The following is a 20,631-nucleotide window of genomic DNA, read 5'->3' as shown; positions in this document are numbered from 1 at the left end:
GTATTATTTGGTTGGTTTATTTGTTGACTGTCTCAGGAACAGGGACTGTTTGTTCAGTTCACTGCCCTAGTGCCTAGAATAGGGCCTGGGTGCTCAAATATACTTGTTCAATTATACGAGGAAAACAAAGAAAGAAAAATACACATATACAGCATTTTTATATGCCAGACGCTGTAGTCAGAGCTTTGTAAAGCATTATTGTGTTCATCGTCATCCGCCTGTGGCAAGTACTACCGTATTATTATACTTTATTTTTTTACTTTGTGAGGACAACCAGGAACAGAGATGTGACATGCCTCTGGATACTGAATGGTGGAGCCGGGATTTAAATCCAAGTGGTAGACTCCTATTAATCTGGAACATTCTGTCACCCACTATGCTCTTTCAGGAGATGCTAAAATGAAGTGAATGATCTGCTCCTCCCAAGTATAAAAGAAGCAGTGTGCACTAAGTCGGCTGGGGGCCTTTCGCAGAAATGAAGCTTGTTAACATTTGTGGAAGTGGTCGTTGAACACGGGGATGAGATTCCTTCGAAAAAGTGCTCTGGCTCCAGAGAACGGACTGAGCACCAACATGTAAGTGGCTGATGAAAGAATAGGAACTCGGGTAATGGAATCTGCTTTTCTCAGCTGCCCCTCCCCGCCGGCCTAGCGCGGACTCCGGGCGCCTTCAGTCCTCCGGTCCGCCAGGGGGCGCCCGAGGACAAAGTGGGCGTTGAGCCGCCGCCCGACGTCGCGCCTTCGGCGGCTGCGCAGTGCGCACGTCAAAGCCGGGCTCGGTCCGGGAGCGGGGCGCGGGGATCGGGGAGCGGCGCGGCCTGGGAGACACAGAGCCTTCCGGAGCCGGGGCAAGGGCGAGGGTGAAGGCGAAAGCGGCGCCGGGCCCCGCAGAAGCAGCCGCAGCCTGAGCAAGCACAGCAGCTCGGCGGCCGCCGCGGGAGCTCCTGGGCCGCCGTCCGCCCGCGCAACCGCCGCCGCCGCGGGAGCCCGTCGCCGGGAGCAGGAGCGGACAGAAGACAACGGAGGAGCCAAGCGCCCGAGCCGCGCCGCGGGGACCGAACGAGCAGCCCGGGGCGGCAGCGGCGGAGGACGGGGACGGCGACGACGTGGAGAGGAAGCCGGCCAGCCCAGCCCTGTAGAGTAGGCAGAGGGCCGCAGAGGCCTCTGGCACGGCCGTCATGCCGTGCCCGTGTGGGAAGTCTCACAAATCTCCGGCAGACATTGTGAAGAACCTAAAGGAAAGCATGGCTGTTCCGGAAAAGCAAGACATTTCTGACAAAAAAGCAGAGAAGGCTACAGAAGAAGTTTCCAAAAATCTGGTCGCTATGAAGGAAATTCTATATGGTACAAATGAAAAAGAGCCACGGACAGAAGCAGTGGCTCAGCTTGCTCAGGAGCTATATAACAGCGGCCTCCGGCACCCTGGTAGCTGATTTGCAGCTCATTGACTTTGAGGGCAAAAAAGACGTGGCTCAAATTTTCAACAATATTCTCAGAAGACAAATTGGTACAAGAACTCCTACTGTTGAATACATCTGCACCCAACAGAATATTTTGTTCATGTTATTGAAAGGGTATGAATCTCCAGAAATAGCTCTAAATTGTGGAATAATGTTAGGAGACTGCATCAGACATGAACCACTTGCAAAAATCATTTTGTGGTCGGAACAGTTTTATGATTTCTTCAGCTATGTGGAAATGTCAACATTTGACATAGCTTCAGATGCATTTGCCACATTCAAGGATTTACTTACAAGACATAAATTGCTCAGTGCAGAATTTTTGGAGCAGCATTATGATAGATTTTTCAGTGAGTATGAGAAGTTACTTCATTCAGAAAATTATGTGACAAAAAGGCAGTCACTCAAGCTTCTTGGTGAACTACTATTAGATAGACACAACTTCACAATTATGACAAAATACATCAGTAAACCTGAGACCCTCAAATTAATGATGAACCTTCTACGAGACAAAAGCTGTAACATCCAGTTTGAGGCCTTCCACGTTTTTAAGGTGTTTGTAGCCAATCCTAACAAGACACAGCCCATCCTGGACATCCTCAAGAACCAGACCAAACTCCTAGAGTTCCTCAGCAAGTTTCAGAATGACAGGACCAAGGACGAGCAGTTTAACGATGAGAAGACCTATTTAGTTAAACAGATCAGGGATTTGAAGAGACCAGCTCAGCAAGAAGCTTAATTTCCAATAAATATCTAAAGTATTAACCCCCCCCCCAAAAAAGAAAAGATAAGAAAGAGAAAACTACAGAGGTTATTAAGAAAGTATATTTAAAAAATAAAGGTTTAAGCCGGGCGCGGTGGCTCACGCCTGTAATCCCAGCACTTTGGGAGGCTGAGGCGGGAGGATTGCTTGAGCTCAGGAGTTCGAGGCTTTTCTGAGCAAGAGTGAGACCCCAACTCATGGAAAAAAATGGAAAAACCCAGCCGGGCGCCGCAGCGAGCGCCTGTAATCCCAGCGGCTTCGGAGGCTGAGGAAGCAGGATACCTACAAGCCAGAGTCTGAGGTTGCAGTGAGCTACGATGCCACTGCACTCTGCTTAGGGCAAAGGGTAGAACTCTGTCTCGACAAAAAAAAAAAAAAAACAAGGAAAAAATAAAGGTTTAGAAATATGAAGTGGAACAAATAGTTACAGGAACAATTGCAGTACAATTAGAGAGCTCTGTGTGGTCCTCAGGAGTAACAGTGCCAAGGTCAGTGTAAGATCAACAGAGGCCTGCAGTCTGCGGTCTGTGCCCAGCTGACAGTTCTGTGATGGGGTAACTCCTCCCTGCACTGCAGTTAATACGACTTAACAGGAAGGGGACAGGTGAAATGGTTTCTAACTTCCTTCTAGCTCTCTCCATGCAGGCAGGCCAAGTTCATCTCCCTGGGACCCCTCCTGGGAGCCTGGGCACCTGGCAGGCGGCCCTCCAACCCCAGCCAAGAGTTTCTGCAGACTATGTCTTGTCTAGTTTGACAGCTCTCACTCCTCTGAGACCCACTTCCTTCACCGTTTGGATCGTCCCATGACAGAGTCTAACAGGAAATCAATACCAGAGAGAGGTAGGAGAAGCTGGGGACACAGTTATCTCGGCCCTGGATGCATGCCAGACTCTCTTGCAGTGGGACCCAGCCCTTGGTTCTTTTCTTATTTTTAAATTTCTCTTTAAAGCATAATATGCATATGTTGAGGCTTTGTAAAGCCTCCAGCAAGAGTTTAGAACCGCCATTCTTATCTCTCATCAAAAGATCCTATTATCTCTTCAGTCATGCTGCCTCCTGACTCAGCAGGTGAGTGTTCTGGGGGAGGCTGACTGCTTTCCAGGGCTGAGCTGTGGCGCTCTGAGCACTTGCCTTATTCCCTCGTGACACATCAATTCATGCAGCATGTTGGAACCACCTCCTTCATGTGCCTCAACTCTTGACAAATGTTTGCCGAATGAATAAGTGTCCTTAAAGTTAGAGTAAGTTATCAGCTCATCTCTAAAGCAGGACTCCCTTAGCCTATAAGCAGGTTTGCCCTTGTTGTAGATCAGTGGGGATCTTTTAATTACTTGTCACCTCCCACTCTTAAAAGTATCTCTGATTGAATAATTATATAGTAACCCACAAAAAATGATAATTTCTGTCTCTTCAAACATGTTTCTCTAAACTTAACTTCTGAACAGGAGAAAGGAGAGTGGGTTTTCATCTTACCGGTGAAAACCTTCTTTAAGCTTTTACTGATCCAGATGTTGTCCAGAGACTTTGAGCCCTGAGGATTCTTGGTGCTGATGTTGGTGAAGGTGTGCGGAGGGATCAGGTGGTGGAATTTTTCTTTCCTCAGCACGTCACAGTCACTGCTATCTGGGCCTTGGCCAAAATCCCCTAAAATAATCACATCTTTTTCTCCTGGAAAGTGGAAAGAAAAATGTGAGGAATTTATGAGCTGCTGGGAAGTAAAATCCAGCATTGACTATAACCCATGGAAACTAGATTGGCAGCCTCTGATTTGATTCCCCAGCATTGGGACTGGCACCATGGTTCTCATTTTCCCCATTTTTCCAAATTGCTTGTGCAAAAAGGTCCAAACAGTAAAAGTAGGTTAGTAATGCATTTGGAAATAAGATGGGGTCCAAATGTTACAGCAAAAACAGGCCTAAAGGGGTAGCAACTGTGGCTCAAGGAGTAGGGTGTTGGCCCCATATACTGGGGGTGGCTGGCAGGTTTGAGCCGGGTCCCAGCCAAAACTGCAAACAAACAAACAAACAAACAGGCCTAAAGGTCTTGCCCAGATATTAAACAAAAGCACAACAAACATTTATAGACCACCTACCATGCAGGAGATTAGAGATGAATAAAACCCATTGAGCTCACACAGTCTAATGGGAGAGACAGACTAGAAGAAAGATGAGAGCTGAGCACAGGTGCAGAAATAAAAACAGACTCAGAGACCAATGTAGCACAGAGAAAGGTGGTCAGGGAAGGCTCCCTGGAAGAGGTAATGACTGACTTGGGTCTTAGAGGTCAATAGGATGACAGGGAACTTGTTCAAAAGCAGAGAGTTAAGAAACAAGCTGGTTTCCTTGGGGAGCTGGGATGGGTACCTGAAGTATAGTTGGGTGCTTCTATGTTATTAGGGATACAGAAGCCAGAGTCTAAAGATGTAAGCAGTAGCTACTCCTTGATTAGAAGATGTGCTCTATCTGCCTGAAGGTCAAATTCAGATCGATGGACCAGGATAAAGGGTTGAGTGTTCCTGGCATTCAGTGGTTGGCCCACAGCATCTGTCTACCATGTTGATGTATGCAATTTACCATTCTCCTGCTGTGGGTCATTTTTAAGGCTATTTCTGGTAGTCACTGCAATAAATAACGCTGAAGTAGGTATCTCATTCAAGTATCCATGTCCCTGCTTGCTGTCCTTAGTACTGTACAGGGCTGCCGTTATAGAGTATGGTCATTGTTAAGATTCTTTATAAATACTGCCAGCCTACTTTACAAAGGCTGCTCCAATTTCAACCCTCTCCAGCCATATAACGAAATTCCTCTAACTGTATCCCTCATTGAACATTGAACATTATCACTAAAAAATTAACTAAGTGTATGAAAATGACACCTTCTACTTATAGAAAAATAAGTTCTGTTCCTCCTTTTTTGAAGAGTATTTACTTAAGTTGTTTGGCTGTAAGTCACAGTGGCTCACACCTGTAATCCTACCACTCTGGGAGCCAAGGCAGGTGGATTGCTTGAGCTCAGAAGTTCAAGACCAGCCTCAGCAAGAGCCAGACCCTGTCTCTAAAAATAGAAAAACTAGCTGGGTGTTGTTATGGATGCCTGTCATCACAGCTAGTCAGGAGGCTGAGGCAGGAGGAATACTTGAGCCCAGGAGTTTGAGGTTGCTGTGAACTATGATGATGCCACTAGCCTGGGCAGCAGAACAAGAGTCTGTCTCAAAAAAAAAAAAAAAAAAAAAAAGATTTGGAATTCTGCTATACAAGAGATTTATCGATTCTTCCTCATTCATTCAATTATCTGATCACTTATTTAGACAGGTATGGACTCATGGATACTTATTTTATGCTTTGCATTATAATCCAGTACCATGTTATTTACTTTTTGGCTCCATTTTTCCAGCTTTGGTCACTGGGAGCTCTTTTAGTTGACTCCTGTGAACTTTTGTTTTCTGTTTGAACCCTTCTTTCTGATACTATAGGGTGTTCCAAGATCGTCCTGCCTGTTTTCTGCTTTAGTCCTAGAATCAGCTGTTCTCTAAGGAATCTTTATTTCTTTTATCAGAGAATGGTATTAGAAACCAAGACCTGGGTATTGGGGGTGCTTGTTGTGCCTATGCTTTGTACGGAACCTTAATATTTTATTTATTAATATGAATTCTCCATATATTAAGAATATTAACCCTTTATCATAGACAGGAATTTTTTTTTTAATTTGCCTTTTCATTTGGCCTATGACCAAACTGAAGTACATGGAAGTTAAAAAAAAAATTCTTTTTATGTAGTATGTTCTAACAAAATTTTTCAAGAGTACTTCCAAAATCCAACAAATATTCACTAAGTTCTTTTTAAGGGTCTATTTTTTTTACACATCACTTTTTAACATGTCTTGGATTTCTTTTTCCCCACAAATAATTAACTTCTTCTGCAAGCATCATTTCTTGAAGAGTTCTTTAGCAACTGAACTATGGTATCAACCTGTCACTTTAAAAATCTCATGTACAATATATCTGTTTCTGAGCTTTAGCCTATCCGATGGACCCTTTCTTGAGCTAGTGCCATAGTATGTTTTAATATTCTTTCATTAAAAATGTTTATGTAGGCCAGGCATGGTGGCACTCTGGGAGGCCATGGTGGGTGGACTGCTTGAGCTCAGAAGTTCCAGACCAGCCAGAGCAAGTGTGAGACCCTGTCTCTAAAAATAGCCAGGCATTGTGTCGGGCACCTGTAGTCTTAGCTACTTGGGAGGCTGAGGCAAGAGAATGGTTTGACCCCAAGAATTTGAGGTTGCTGTGAGCTATGATGCCATGGTACTCTACCAAGGGTAACAAAGTAAGGCTCTGTCATAAACAAACAAACAATCAAAAAAAAAAACAGGTTATATAATCTCATGATATTGAAACTTTGATTGAAAATTTTTTTTTTTTTAAATTTAACTCATCTTAACTTTTGTATTCCCTTCCCTGGCTGGCCAGATGAGGTCACCCCGGTTCCTGATGTCTCCTCCCGGTTACTCTGCACATACACGAATAGCCATGTATATTTATTTTCACACAATTATGGCAACTTTAGCTTTCAGTTCCTACCTTATTTTTTCTACCTGTGAATACATCTGAGACATGAATTTGCTTCAAATCAGCAATTTTCAAACATTTTTCTTAAAATGAGAGATTCTTTTTCTCAAGTAAAATCCTATAAGGAAGCCCCAAAAGTTGAGTGGCTAAACATGGGGCTGCTCTGATTGAACTGGGAAAGGGGCTTTTTAAAAGCCCTTAGAATGCTGGTAGCTACAAAAATGTGTGGCTTTTTTTTTTTTTTTTTTAAAGACAAAAGTTTCACGCTGTTGCCTAGGCTAGAGTGCCATGGTGTCAGACTAGCTCACAGTAGCCTCAAACTCCTGGACGCAAGTGATCCTCCTGCCTCAGCTTCCTGAGTAGTTGGGACTACAGGAATATGTCATAACACCTGGCTAATTTTTTCTGTTTTTACTAGAGATGGGGTCTCGCTCTTGCTCAGCCTGGCAAAAAAATATTATTTTTGAGTTTCACTCCAGGAAATCCGGGCTCATTCAGAGAGATTCTGATTTTATGTATACTGTGTCCAGCCAGGCATGGGAAGCAATAGCTTCCTGGTGCAAGAAACTACACAGAACTATGGTAAGGATGGGTGTCTTCTCAACATGCCATGTTTGCCTGTTCATTCACATCTCTTTTTCTTAATGTTCTTCAGTAAAGTTTTATAGTTTTTTATTTTGCTTTACTACCCATATTTCAAAGTATTTTAATATTTTTCATTTTTTATTATGAATGGGATCTTGGCTTTGTCTCATTGTACTTTCTAACTGGTTATTGCTGACATATGTCAGAAGGTACTAGTTTTTGTGGTTTTAGTTTGTAACTAGGCACTTTTCTTAATTTTCTTGCTGCGACTAACATTTGTTCTAACTTTAGTTGTAACAAACTGACAATCATATTCTCTCAAAGCAGCGAAACTGTTCTGTCCTTTTTCCCAATTTCTTGTTTCACCCTTATTAATCCAAACTAACTAGGAGGAAGAGTGGTCACGGAGAGTTACTGAAAATGAAATAAAACCCCACAGAATAGCATATCTGAAAACACTGGCTCCTGGTCCCAGTTCTAGGAAGACAGCTAGATGGCTGTGAGTGTGGAATCTGGGCTTTGCCATAACCCAGCCCTGTGACCTTGGTCCATAAAAGGGGAGAACAATCCCTCTCCTCCTGGGTGTTGCCGGGGTCAGAGCAGCTATCAAAAGTACCTGGCATGAAAAAAAAAAAAAGTACCTGGCATGACGGGGCACCTCCCTGTCCCTCAGGGTCCCTTCCCTTTAAGTTTCAGGACCCACATTTACACGTTTGCCAGAGAGAATCAGCGGCCATTAAACATCGCCTGTGTATATGTGTGTGTGTGTATGTGCACACGTGTGTGTAAGGACTGCAAGGTGCTTTCAGGGCCAAAGTGAAAAGGTCTTCTCTTTACAGTGTTTCAGGCACTTCTCCCACAGTCTGATTTACCCTAGAGGAAGTAGGATGGTTATAAAAGTAAGAATTTCCTAAGTAAAGTGAGTAGAAATTCTGACAGAACAGACCCCAGCGAGGCCCTGGACTCTGCCGGACCCTCTTGTAACGAGTTCCCTTCAGAAGAGCCAGGATGCATCAGGGGGTGGCATTCTGTCACACCTGGGGAGGGTGGCTTTAAGGAAAGAGGCTCATAAACGAAATCATTTTCGGTGTACCCAAGGCTCTGAGCAACTCTTTGGTAAAACAGCTAGAGGGACGCCTTCTAAAGTGAACCGACCCGAGCCACCGGCAGAGGGCGCCCGTGCGCCGCAGGTGGCGCTGTCCTCCGGGAGGTGTCGCGTGGAAGCCTCTCTGAGCTCCGCCGTGCGGCCCCGCGCGCGCTAGACCCCAGCAACCTGGGCACCCACGGCAGGGCCAGCTCCTGCCGTCTTGAGAGATCAGTGCCAACTTCTAACAGCAGCATTAACAACGGTTCACTGAGCCCTGGCCAACCACTACCCCCATGAACCATCAGTGACTGGCCACAACCCCTTCTGAAGGGGCTATTACCATATCCTCTGAGAGCGCCCAGAATAGCGTTGAATACAAAAGTCACCGAGCCAGCCCTCAAATCCAGAGCTTGTCACAAACAGCAAGAATGGAAGAGCCACCAGGATGTGGCTGCTGTTTGCTGTGACTACACTGAGTGCTGGGACAGTGCTGGTGGCTCTGCCAGAAACGTGACAAGGTGTGCTCAACAGACAAGCATGAGGCGTGAGGAAGACCTCAGAATCAGGGGGCAGTTTGAGTTTTAAAGAACAAAGAGAAAGACGCTACATTTACTAGATATCAAGGAAAACTGAAGGTTATGAAAGACTAAAGCAGGAGATTCCCCTACGATGAGTGCAGGGTTTTGCTGGGATGCAGACTTGACAAAGTTTGGGCCAAGAAAGATAATTCTGAAACCAGAACACATGCTGGTGTCAAGGGACAATAAACATTGCTGCATGGACTTGATTGGAAAAAAAAAGGACAATAAACCCAGCTCTGGATAACTTTAGGAGCGAAAATAACAGTCCTCTTCTTGAAAGAAGCATATCCAGATTTCTCACAACTCCTATTTTTTGGGTTAAATCTGCATCAGTGATGACATCAAGGAAGTTCTTGTGTCTGATAATCCTCAGGTGTGCTGCAGAAGCCTAAATTATTCTACTCCTAGAAAGCCATCTGCCCGGGGTGGCCTCCTTCACGGTTCCCTTGCTTCCCAGAAGTGAGGGGAGGATGCTGGGGCTGACTGCCTCAGAGTCTCTAGATTTATAAAATGCCAGTGACAACCTGTTCCACTGAGCAACCATTCCACCCAGATGTCAGCCATTACTACACACTCTGTTTCACTCTTGCCAAGCTCACAGAGGGAAACCCCTATCTTCACACCCTGGTCAGGTCTGAAAGAAAATTCTACCAGGGGACTGAAATACTACCTGCTGACATCAACCTGGATGCACATTCCAGACAAAGGCAGAAAGGCCCAGAGTTTGCTCACCGAATCGTTCTGTTTGCTGAGATAGAAGCCTGTGGAATAAAGGCCTTGTCTTTGTTTTAGCTGAACCCCTCTGCTAATCTATTTACCCTTGTTAGACTGAGGCAAACTGGAGCACTTCCTGAATGCCTGGATCTGAAGTGACACCAGTTGACAGTTAATTGGATATTGGTTACAAGCAGGGTCATGCAGGGTGCATAAATCACTGTCCCTACCTGGATGTGTCATGGGGGAGCCAGGATGTGGGTCAGTGGTCCCTTGGCCACTTGGGACAATAACCTGCCCAAGGTTTTTGGACGAAAACCTGATCACTCCCTGAATATCAGGAGGAACAAACAGTAAGTGCCTAAGGGTATCAGAAGTTATGAACTGGTGTCTTTCTTTCCTGCTTCCATATTAAGAAAGGAAATGTTTGAGAATGAAAACAATAGAAACACTCAGAGATGGGAAAAGCTATCAAGTCATCTTTTTTAACAGGTTAGAGACTAATAGTGGGTGAACAATTCGCTGCTTCTTGGATAGAGCACCTCAGCTTAAATCTCCTGTCTGATTTTTTTAGCTTGTGGACTTAGCATTTAAGTAGAATGCCAGTCAGAACATGTCCAGATTCAGAATAAAAGCTTGCACACTCATGCCCATAGCAGCATTATTCAAAACAGCCCAAAGGTGGGAGCAACCCAAGTGTCCATCAACAGATGAACGGATAAACAACAAAATTCAGTATGTGTATATATATGCAGTGCAATGTAGTATTACTTGGTCTCATTAAGGAAGGAAATTGGGACATATGCTACAACCTGGATGTTGAAGACAAACTAAGTGAAATAAAGGCAAATTCACATAATTCCACTTTTATGCACTCTCCAGAGCAGTCACATTTATAGAGACAGAATGTCGAATGGTGGGTGGGAGGAGTTAGTATTTAATGGGTGCAGAGTTTCAGCTTGGGAAGATGAAAAAGTTCTGGGTGGTGGATGGTTACCCAGCAGTGCAAAGGTACGCAATGCCACCGAACTGTATACTTAATGATTTAAATGGTAAATTTTACGTTAGGTATATTTTACCACAATAGAAAACTTCTTAAATGTAAGCTTATAGTTGATGGAAATATTTTTATAGCCAATGTGTCATGAATTACCCCTTGTCAGGAGCCAATTTAATAAGGAAAATCTTAGAAAGCTGGGACTATCAGGCAAGACTCAAGAATATAGAAGAGAATTCCAGGCCTTCAGCTGCAAACTCCCACCTAAAGAAGGTAGGTGTTCTGAAAAGTGAAGCCAACTGGACAAGATCACAGTCTTTACAGCCTTGTCAACTTTTCCTTCTGGTGAAACAAGCACAGAAGACCTATATTTGTTGGGGCAGAGCCTGGAAAACAAAGCACCCACCTTTCTCCTGAGCTCTGCTCTTTTCAGTGTTCTCTTAATTCTTCTGGCATCATAAATCAATCCGTGTATCCAGAGTCCCTACCAAGTCCTTGCTACTTCCACAGACACTGTTACTTAGCCCTCCGGGTACTCCTCTGAGGGAAGTACCGTCAGTTCCCCAGTTCAGATGGGGACCTGAAGTGGTTTGGACTTGTCTGAAGTCCTGTGTTATATAAATAAAGCTTTTTTGTATAGGTTCAAGGCTCCTTCAGCATGATCTGCAGCCTGCTGGGAAGAAAAGCTCAATTTGCCCATAATCAGGAATTTACCATTTCTCTTTGTCACCTTCTGTCCCTCTTTCAGAAGAGCACACACAGATGTGCAGGTGGCACCCACAGGGTGGCACTGCATGGCAGCTGGGCTCAGAATGAGCCGTCTTTCGGGAAAGGAGTCATCACTTATACTTCCTCCCTAATCGTTTCTACCCAAGATAGGCTGAGAAGCCCCAGCTGACATTTAGGAACTCACACGCTAGGTCCACAGAGACAAAGATGTTCCTCTACTTGGGGTCAGATCAGCTCCATGAGATCCCAGGGGTTGATTTTCCCCTGCACCTGCAACTTGCCTGGCTGACAACTGCCAGCCTAAGTGGCCAGAGAGCTGGCTTGGAAGAGGTACTGTTGCGTGCCCTGCAGAAGTGTGGCCGGCCCATGGACAAAGGCAATTTCCTACCTTTCAGGGTTTCCTGTAGGGTCTGCACGAAGCTCGCCACCCGGTGGCTGTCACTGTGGTTCCTGCATGGATTCTCAGCCCCTGGCAGGGTCAGGGCTGCCAGGTGAAGGTTCACAAGGGTCAAGTCATTGCTTCCCACCTGGACAGCAGGAAACAAAGCAACAGGGAAAGACTTAGATTTTCCTATTTCCTGTGTCCCTTACAAGCAACTCATCAGTAAGTAGCTTCATGCACACAAGTGGCCATGGTAAACAAAATAAGGTTAGCCCCCACCTCCGGGAGACAATGTGTGATGCCCCATCTCAGATTTTTTTTCCCAGGCACCTGCAGGAATAAGACCTATTTTGTTCTACCAGTCCACTCCCAACATCCTTCCCCCCCGACTCCTTGGGGCCTAAAAGTTGGGCATATCTGGGATTTTCTGTTGTTGTCTACTTTCTATGCAATCATATATAAGAAGGAGGTGGCTCTGGCACCTTGTTGTTATCAAAGATTTAGGTTCTTGGCCCCAAAGGACCAGCTGAGTTCTCCTGCCAGGACCCACTGCTGGGATCAATGCCCCCTCCTAGCACACACACATCTCACATGCTCTCATCTGTGTTCTTTTCTTTCTGGAGCCTGCTGTGCCCTAATGCTCATTTTAACCCAATTTCAACATGTCCAAACCACAAGCCCCGGAACCTGGTGGCCCAGGACATGCCGCAGTTCTGCATTCCCAAGGGCAGACCCTTGGTTTGTGGGCACAGAAATGTGACGTCAGAGTTTGTCTCCTGGGCACTCAGCTCTGCTTAGCTCCTCGGGCTTTGGCAATCCTGCCCTTCCGTTTGTCATGGCAACCAACATAAACATTTCCAGGAAGAGAAGGGGAGTAGGGGGAGCCCCCAGGAAGTAGAGGGTGCCAGTCTCATCTTTCAGAGGGTGCTCAGATGTGGCCTCAGCATGCTATCACCACCAGCCAGGACCAAAAGCTCAGCAGCTGTGGCTCTGAACATAGGAAAAACCACCTCAAGGCCAGGAGGGGTCCCACTGACTGAGCCATATGCCACATCTGTACCTCATACTTGCCTGGCCTACATAACAGAGAGTTTAAAAGGCCAAGTGCCTGTCCAGGGCACTACTCTATTGAGGGGGCTTGGACCTGTCCTTCATGCCATGATAGCCTTTCTCATTAGCCCATTAAAACACAGCCTGCCTTTTAGCAACACCAGCAGGTTCTGGTCATAGCATTGCTTGGCCAAAGCCAGAACAGCTACCTACCATCATAAGGGGATCAGCGTAATCTTAGGAATTTTTAAAGGTGATAACTGGCTGACTCATGCATTAGTACTTCAGGTACAACCCACAGACACCCCCAGGTGTGCAGACACAGCCTTATCACTGTCACAGAGAGGAGTCTGGGAGGCACCACTGGGCACATCAGGTTCCAATGGTGCATGTGAGCTTGTAACCCCCAGTGCAGGGACTGCCCCAGCCTCCTCAACTGCCAGAAACCATTAAGCTGTGTTGGGGTTTGAGGAGACTTTTAGGGTCCAGCAGGCGAGGAACCTGCTGGGTGTGTAACAAGGGACCACTCTTGCCTGACCTATGATCCCATAATTACGTACCATGGTGGCACAATTCTCTGCCTGCCAACTTGACCACCTGTTCTGGCCCCTGACTTCTCCTCCCTCCTGCTGCCCTACTTCTGACCATTCTGCAGTTCATTAACACTTCCCAAGGGCATCCAGAGCGAATCAGAGAGATGGCACTCCAGTCAATCTGCTATTCCTCGACTCTGGTGAGACAGAGACTCCCATCTGGGAGATGCCAGTTACAGATCTGTCCCTGGCCACAGCCCAGGGTGGGTCATGAATCCCCTCCAATTCCAAACCACCTATCAAGGGTTCCCTAAAGGAAGCAGCTGAGAAGAAGGGGTTGCTCGGAGTAGTTCTGCTGCTCTTGAATCCAGCTACTCCCAAAAGCCTTGTGAGGCAGCACCAGATGGGCTGAAGCAGTGCTGATGGCAAATAGTCTGGGGCCCCATACCAGAAATTCTGTACATCTGGGGTGGGGTTCAGGAATCCCTGAATGAAGGAAAACCTCGCCAGGTGATTGATAGGTGTCAGGTCTAGGAGCTGCCTCTGATATGAGACTTATCCAGGCTGAAAGTCCCTTAAAATCCTTTTCATTCCTGGCCAGAACAAGTTCACCTGCCAAGGAAGCTCCAGGAGCAGGTGCAGACCCAACCCCAAGACAACAAAACCAAGGCACCAAGATCTCTACATCTAGTTTTACAAAATGAGACTTTTTTTTTTTTTTTTTGAGAAAGAAGTGGATCATCACCGACAAATGGAGCAGGTACCTTGAACCTTGCGAGGTACGGGCTGGGGCCCACAGGTCTCCCATGCCCATTGCTGGGTGAGCTCTCCTGCGAGGTGGCATCTCTCAGTTCCACACCAGCAGCCATGTCCCAGAGGAATCCTGAGTACCCAGCCCTCTGTGTAGAGAGAGAGAGAAGCCTTGGTACCAAAGTCCTAACACAGCCCAGTGCAACCCAGCACTGGGGAACAGGAGAGGCTGGACGAGATGGAAGATGGGCAGCAGGCTCTGCTTTGGGGCTTAAGATCAAGTGCACAGGGGCTATTTCTAAACCAAAAGCACCACAAAAGCCACAGCTGCTCTCCCCTGTCCCCTGCTACTCCTTACCCCAACCCTGCTGAAATAATCTCATACATTGCCAATTTTGGAGCTTTACATACAACCAGGGTTGATTGGGCTCTTTTCTTTTTGGGGAGAGGTGAGTGGAGTCCAGATTAGCTATAGAGTTACCTTTTATTTTTATTTATTTTTTGAGACAGAGTCTGAAACTGTCACCCTGGGTAGAGTGCTGTGGCATCACAGCTCACAGCAACCTCCAACTCCTGGGCTTAAGTGATCTCTTGCCTCAGCTTCCCAAGTAGCTGGGATTACAGGCACCTGCCACAATGCCTGGCTATTTTTTGGTTGTAGTTGTCATTGTTGTTTGGCAGGCCTGGGTTGGATTCAAACCCACCAGCTCCAGTGTATGTGGCTGGCGCCTTAGCCACTTGAGCTATAGGCCCTGAACCTAGAGTTACCTTTTAAGTCATCACTTTCTACAAGGTAGCAGTTCATTCCCTCATTTACCAGATGAGGACACTGCTGCTCTGAAGTGACTTCCCTAAAATCCCACAACTGTGTATGGCAATGCTGAAAATCAAAAATAAGACTCTAAGGGATGGGATTTGCTTATTTATTAGCTGCTGCTTACAACCAATGGTGCCTGGCGCCTGGTAGAAGCTCAAGAAGGGAGGTCAGAGCTAATAGTCCTAATGGTTTGCAACTGGTCAAGAGCCCTCTGCAGGTAGACAGAGTCTCACAGAGGCCCTGTGGGTGCGCAGTGGGACACAGTCCCGAGACCTGGTGCTAAGCCCCTGCCTTTCTGAATCTGTCCGCTTCATGCTGCTGTCACTTACAGAAAGAAGACACGCTCCTCCTGTCCACCCCAGCATGGCCTGTGGAGGCTTGCTGGCCACAAGAGCACACGCTCAGTGCCCACTGCTCGGGGAGTGGTCAGTGTGGCCTCCAAGAGGCCAGTGACACTCAGCACAGCTCCTATTCATTGCAAAAGGAGGGGAAGTGACTTTGCACAACTGTCCTCCTGAGCCACTGCCATCAGTCCCCAGTGTCAGTTCAGGTTTGTGCTAGACACCTGACAGGCACAACCTCTCAGGACAGCGTGCTTTTAGGGGAGGGAGGGAGCGAATGGGGAGCAGTGTTTTGCGTGCTGTGCATTTCTGTATCTTAACATTCTCTCCTCACCCACCCACTAGGGAGAGAATTAGAAAATATGCATCTCAGTCCCACCTGAGCCACTTAGCTGGGGGACCTTGGTGAGCCGGTTGGTCTTTCTAAGCCTCAGTTTCCTCAGGGATAAAGTGAGGTAAACACCACCGCCCTGCCGGCCCTGTCTATCTCCCCAGTTGCCATTTCCCGAGGGGTGGTGCTGGAGTAACCCACCTAAAGCATGGCCCAGATCGTCATGCGCCTGAAATCCTTCAGGGCTCCCCAGGGGCCGCTCTGTGATGGGTCTGTACCATCTTCAGCAGTACTCCTCACACTGCTCGGCCTGTTCCCACAGCACCTGGCCTGCCCTGCCTCACGCTCTGTGCAACCCATTCTTTCCACCGTGGGCTCCCCACTACCTCTGGGGAGCCTGCCCCATTCCCCCTGTCCAGAAGAGCTCAGACCCTCCAGCCAGTACGAGCGAAGTGGGCTCACATCTCACATAGCAAAAGGGTAACTTTGGGCGAAACTAGGTCTTCATTTTGTCCTCTGTAAACCGCCCTGCTAGCTAGGGTGTGAGGACTAGGGAGCCGGGCAGCAGAGGCCTGGGCATCATTTTGGGCACTGGAGAAATGGCAGTGTCTGCTACCACTTTTTTATGTTTGTCAAAAGAAGAAACTGAATGTTCATCATCAGCAGATACATTTTGTTTGATTTACATAGTGTTTTCAAAAAATTCACGGGGTTATCTGTCCTTTTTTAAAATTTATGGTATTTCCTATTAAAATGAAACTGGAAGATTTGAGCACATTGGGTCCATAATGCTCCATAGAACGTACTGGCCAGACGTGGACCCAGCTGCAGCCTGAGATAGGCTGAGCCCTCAGTCCCAGGCAGCCCAGACAGCCCACTGCTTTGCTCCTGTCTCTCAGGCCCTGGCCTGTACCCTGGTAGTGATGCATTCCAATGCATACTCCCAGGAGCTAAGGAAGAGCTACTATTCCCATTTTATAGATGAAGAAATTGAGGCAGAGAGGTTTGAGTGAATAGAACTCAGGTTCCTGCAACCTCATGTTATTTTCCAATGGCCTCAACACCCCAACCTAGAGTAGGGTTTCTTGTCTTGTCCTTCCAATATACTATAACCTCTCAGAGGGAGAGGCAGGTCAGGTTCTTGCTGGGATTCCTACTCCAGAGGGAAACGTGCAGGCCTGGACTAATGGGACTATTTTTCTCACTAGTGTGCATCTAGCATGGAACATAGTGCCTGGGACATAGCAACATTTCATTAATAATGTATCAAATGAAAGAATAAAGTGTATTGAATGGAAAATAAAAGCCGCATGAACCCTTAGGCACCTACATACCTAGAAAGTGCTCTTAAAAAAGCAAAGTAAACTGGGGGTGGTGGCTCAAGCCTGTAGTCCTAGCACTTTGGGAGGCTGAGGTGGAAGGATTGCTTGAGGCCAGGAGTTTGAGACCAGCTTGAGAACACAGCAAGACCCCATCTCTACAAAAAAGAATTAAAAATTAGCCAAGTATGATGGTACATGACAATAGTCCCAGCTACTTGGGAGGCTAAGGCAGGAGGATCTTTTGAGCCCAAGAGTGTGAGGCTGCAGTGAGCTATGACTGTGCCACTGTACTCCAGCCTAGGGTGCCAGAGTATATCTAGGAGACATTTATGATGTACACACCTACATGATAAATATTAGTCATGTAAGGATAATTCACCTGTGCTTGTAAGTATAGTAAGCACATACTAGAGATTTTTTAAAAATCTGCATTTATAGAAAAATTGTATAATGACATATTTTTTTCAACTCATGGTCAATTATCAAGAATCTTTTTAAAAACCTAAACCCCGGTGTCACCTGTAGCTCAGTGGTTAAGGTGATAGCCAGATACATCGAGGCTGGCGGGTTTGAACCTGGTCTGGGCCTGCTAAACAACAATGACAACTACGACAACAACAAAAAATAGCCGGGTGTTGTGGTGGGCACCTGTGATCCCAGCTAGTTGGGAGGCTGAAGCAAGAGAATCGCTTGGGCCCAAGAGTTTGAGGTTGCTGTGAGCTGTGATGTCACAGCACTCTATCCAGGGTGACAGCTTGAGACTCTGTCTCAAAAAAAAAAACCCTAAAACCCCACTGATATTAAACATTCCAAGGCGAGTAAATCTGGTATTGAATATAATGTGAGGAAATAAAATGCAAAATAAAAATCTGCTGAAAATTTCAATAGAACGCTCCTGTGTGCATGTGTTTCACCACTGAAAGCAAATATGTAGGATTTCCTGTCCGTCCGAACCAAGGTGAATGTGAAGTTTTCAGTCAATGAATAATGGGCTCTTCACAAACTTGGCAATGCACAGAACTACGGTAAAGGGATTATAAGGACAAAGGCCAGAAATACTCATTTGCAGCCTGAGCCCTGAACAGGATTTCTCCTCTCCTCCCAACACCCTGAGCTCCTGTTTCCGTCTGGGCAGGAATCCATTCCCAATCTAAACATGAAACGAGAACCCGGGCATTTAGAAACAAATGGCAATGATTTAAGAATTGGGCAGAAATACAAAAATGCATCAAGGATATTGGCAAAGGAAATGTTTAAATGCCCTTGATTAGAGGAAAACACATGTTTAAGTAACATGAAGGCAAAGGCCGTGTTTTGCAGACGAGGGTACCTTCTGGAGCTGACTTGAAGGCTTCTCAGCAACAGCGGCCTTCCAGTATCCCCGGGGCCCCTTCCACTTGCGGATGTTGGGCAGGATGGGCTGGTTGAGCTCGGTACAGAACTGTGAAGACAGAGCACAGGTTGGCACGCTCAGTGTGGGTTCCTGCCTAAAGCAGTCCTGGCTGGTGATGGCCTGAGAAGTTGGGCCCTGTGTGATTCTGAGTCATCAGCCTTACCTGGAGCCTGGCTGAACTTCATCCCTGTACCCTCAAACACTGGGGTTTGCCAAGACCCAGATGAGTAAACAAGTACCACAGATTAAAAAGTGACCCGTCCATCTATGAAACACCAAATTGTCACCTGAGGACTCTCAGTTCATAGAAATGTATTCTCTCTAGCATTCTTGCCCAAGAGTTTTTTTTTTTTTTTTTTAAAGAATCCTATTTATCGTTGTAAAAGTGGTGAATTGAAGGTCCCAGGAGGTTCTGGATTAGTGTCAATTCCAGAAAGGGAAAAAGATGAAGGCACGGTGCCTTTCCTTCTTGGGACTCAGCTCAGAGGGGCAAAAGTAGCCCCCAGCTTTAGCCTGAACCACTCCAGTGCCCTCCGTGGTTTTCCTCTGTCATGGACAGCTATGTGTCCCACGTACACGTGGATTTCTTTTTGCTATGGACACCTCCCCCAACACAGCCATAAAATGACTACCACTAAGGCAAAGTAAACATGGTGACTTCAAAGTACATAGACCAACTCCTCCAACTCCTGCCTCAAACACAGCCCCTCCTCTTGGGGCTGGTTCTTTTAAAGTCTCCAGAGTTTTTCAGATGTTAGCTCAGTTTTCAAAATGTTCTAGCATGTGGTACTGCCCCTGTGGTGTTCCTTCCTTCACATGCCTTGGGGGCACGCCCCTGGTCTCTTTCTCTGCCCACCCCTAGGAGCAAGGGCCTCTTGTCTTCCTTCTAAGCGCTCTCTTCCTTTAATGAGCTGTCCACTTGTTTATCTTAGGCCTCCACCTGGAAGACCCTCAAATCTGTACCCACCCTCAGATTTCTCCTAAGTTTTGAATTGTATTTCCAAATGCCTTCTTAATACCTCAATCTGAAGATGTCCTTATTACCTCAAGCCAGCAAGTTCCAAAGGGAACACACTATTCCCTTCCCCGACCCTGTGGCGGTCCTCGTCCTTGGCATTTCCAACCTGGAGGCTGCTCTGACAACTCCTCCTCCCACCAGCCCATTGATTGACTATTGCCTGTGTCTGGAGCTCCCTGGTTCTGTTCTCCAGCACCTCTGCTGGGGCCTGTTTTGGAGCATCCCTCTCACCAATCACTGTTAGAGCTTCTAAGAAACCTGTTTTTGGAGCCACCCTGCATCTATCTACTCAGTATAAAATCTTGGCCATACTGATGCACCTGACACCCCTGTGGTGCTCAAAGTGTGGTCCAGGGGCCAGTAGCCTCAGTATCACCTGGGAACTTATTACAAATTCTCTGGTTCTATCCTAGACTTACTGGATCGGAAACTCTGGGGTGCGCCAAACCATTTGAGTTTCAACAAGCCCTCCAGGGGACTCTGATGCACGCTAAGTTCTGAGAACTGCTGCACCTTAAGCATCTGCCCAATCTTGGCAGGGTGTGGGCAGACAGGCTTTAGCCCAGCCCTCTGTGCAATGCCTCAGCAGGAGAAGCCACCCTCATGCCCTTCTGGGCAGCCCACATCCAACAGCTGGATGAGGCCAGAGTACAAAGGTCAGATTGTTGCCCTCACATTGCTTCCTCTGTAAGAGGGAAGATAAGATCCAAGCAAGTACAGCCAGTCATTTCTGTGGTGCCAAGTTTAGTGGAGAAAATGAAATGGGACCAGGGGAAGAAGAGTGTGGGGAGGTCTACTTTGAAAGCGAGTAGTCTAGGAGTTCTGCTGCTTTTAGAGTTGGTCATTTAAGTGTCTGTCTTTCCTCAGCATGGGCTCCATAAGAACAGGAGAGGTACCTGGGTCCCCTTTATGAGCCCCCACCTGGCACCTAGGGACACTAAAGCATTTGCTGGTGAATCAAGAAACTCAAGGGAAGACCATATGGTCTTCAAATCTTTGCAGACAAATAAAAGGGGGAATTATTATGTAAGTAATTTTGTTAATTTTTTTTTTTTAAGACCGAGTTTCACTTTGTTGCCCTTGGTAGAGTACAGTGGCATCATAGCTCACAGCATCCTCAAACTTCTGGGCTCAAGCAATCCTTTTGTCTCAGTCTCCTAAGTAGCTGGGACTATAGGTGCCCAGCACAATGCCCAGCTATTTTTTTTTTTTTTTT

At 46.6% G+C, this 20,631-nt stretch overlaps 1 protein-coding gene and 1 pseudogene across 2 annotated transcripts in view; one reads left to right on the top strand and one right to left on the bottom strand.

Annotated features, from left to right (window-relative positions):
- EEPD1 (endonuclease/exonuclease/phosphatase family domain containing 1) overlaps positions 1-20,631 on the bottom strand; it is a 113,252-nt gene that overhangs the window by 1,206 nt on the left and 91,415 nt on the right. Inside the window, exons 4-7 of the mRNA XM_003788586.3 lie at positions 18,335-18,445; positions 14,208-14,342; positions 11,867-12,005; positions 3,696-3,890 (exon numbers count right to left, since the gene is read on the bottom strand). Of these exons, the coding sequence (XP_003788634.1) occupies positions 3,696-3,890; positions 11,867-12,005; positions 14,208-14,342; positions 18,335-18,445 (580 nt within the window). The remainder of the gene's footprint in view (positions 1-3,695; positions 3,891-11,866; positions 12,006-14,207; positions 14,343-18,334; positions 18,446-20,631) is intronic.
- LOC100941869 lies at positions 758-2,222 on the top strand (annotated as a pseudogene). The gene has a single exon (XR_153457.2). The product of XR_153457.2 is annotated as a calcium-binding protein 39 pseudogene (transcript).

Source organism: Otolemur garnettii, unplaced genomic scaffold (genome assembly GCF_000181295.1).
Source record: "Otolemur garnettii isolate 467f Iridium unplaced genomic scaffold, OtoGar3 scaffold00028, whole genome shotgun sequence".
Classification (NCBI taxonomy): Eukaryota; Metazoa; Chordata; class Mammalia; order Primates; family Galagidae; genus Otolemur; species Otolemur garnettii.
The sequence above is the reverse complement of the archived record's forward strand: the minus strand, read 5'-3'. Positions and strand labels throughout refer to the sequence as shown.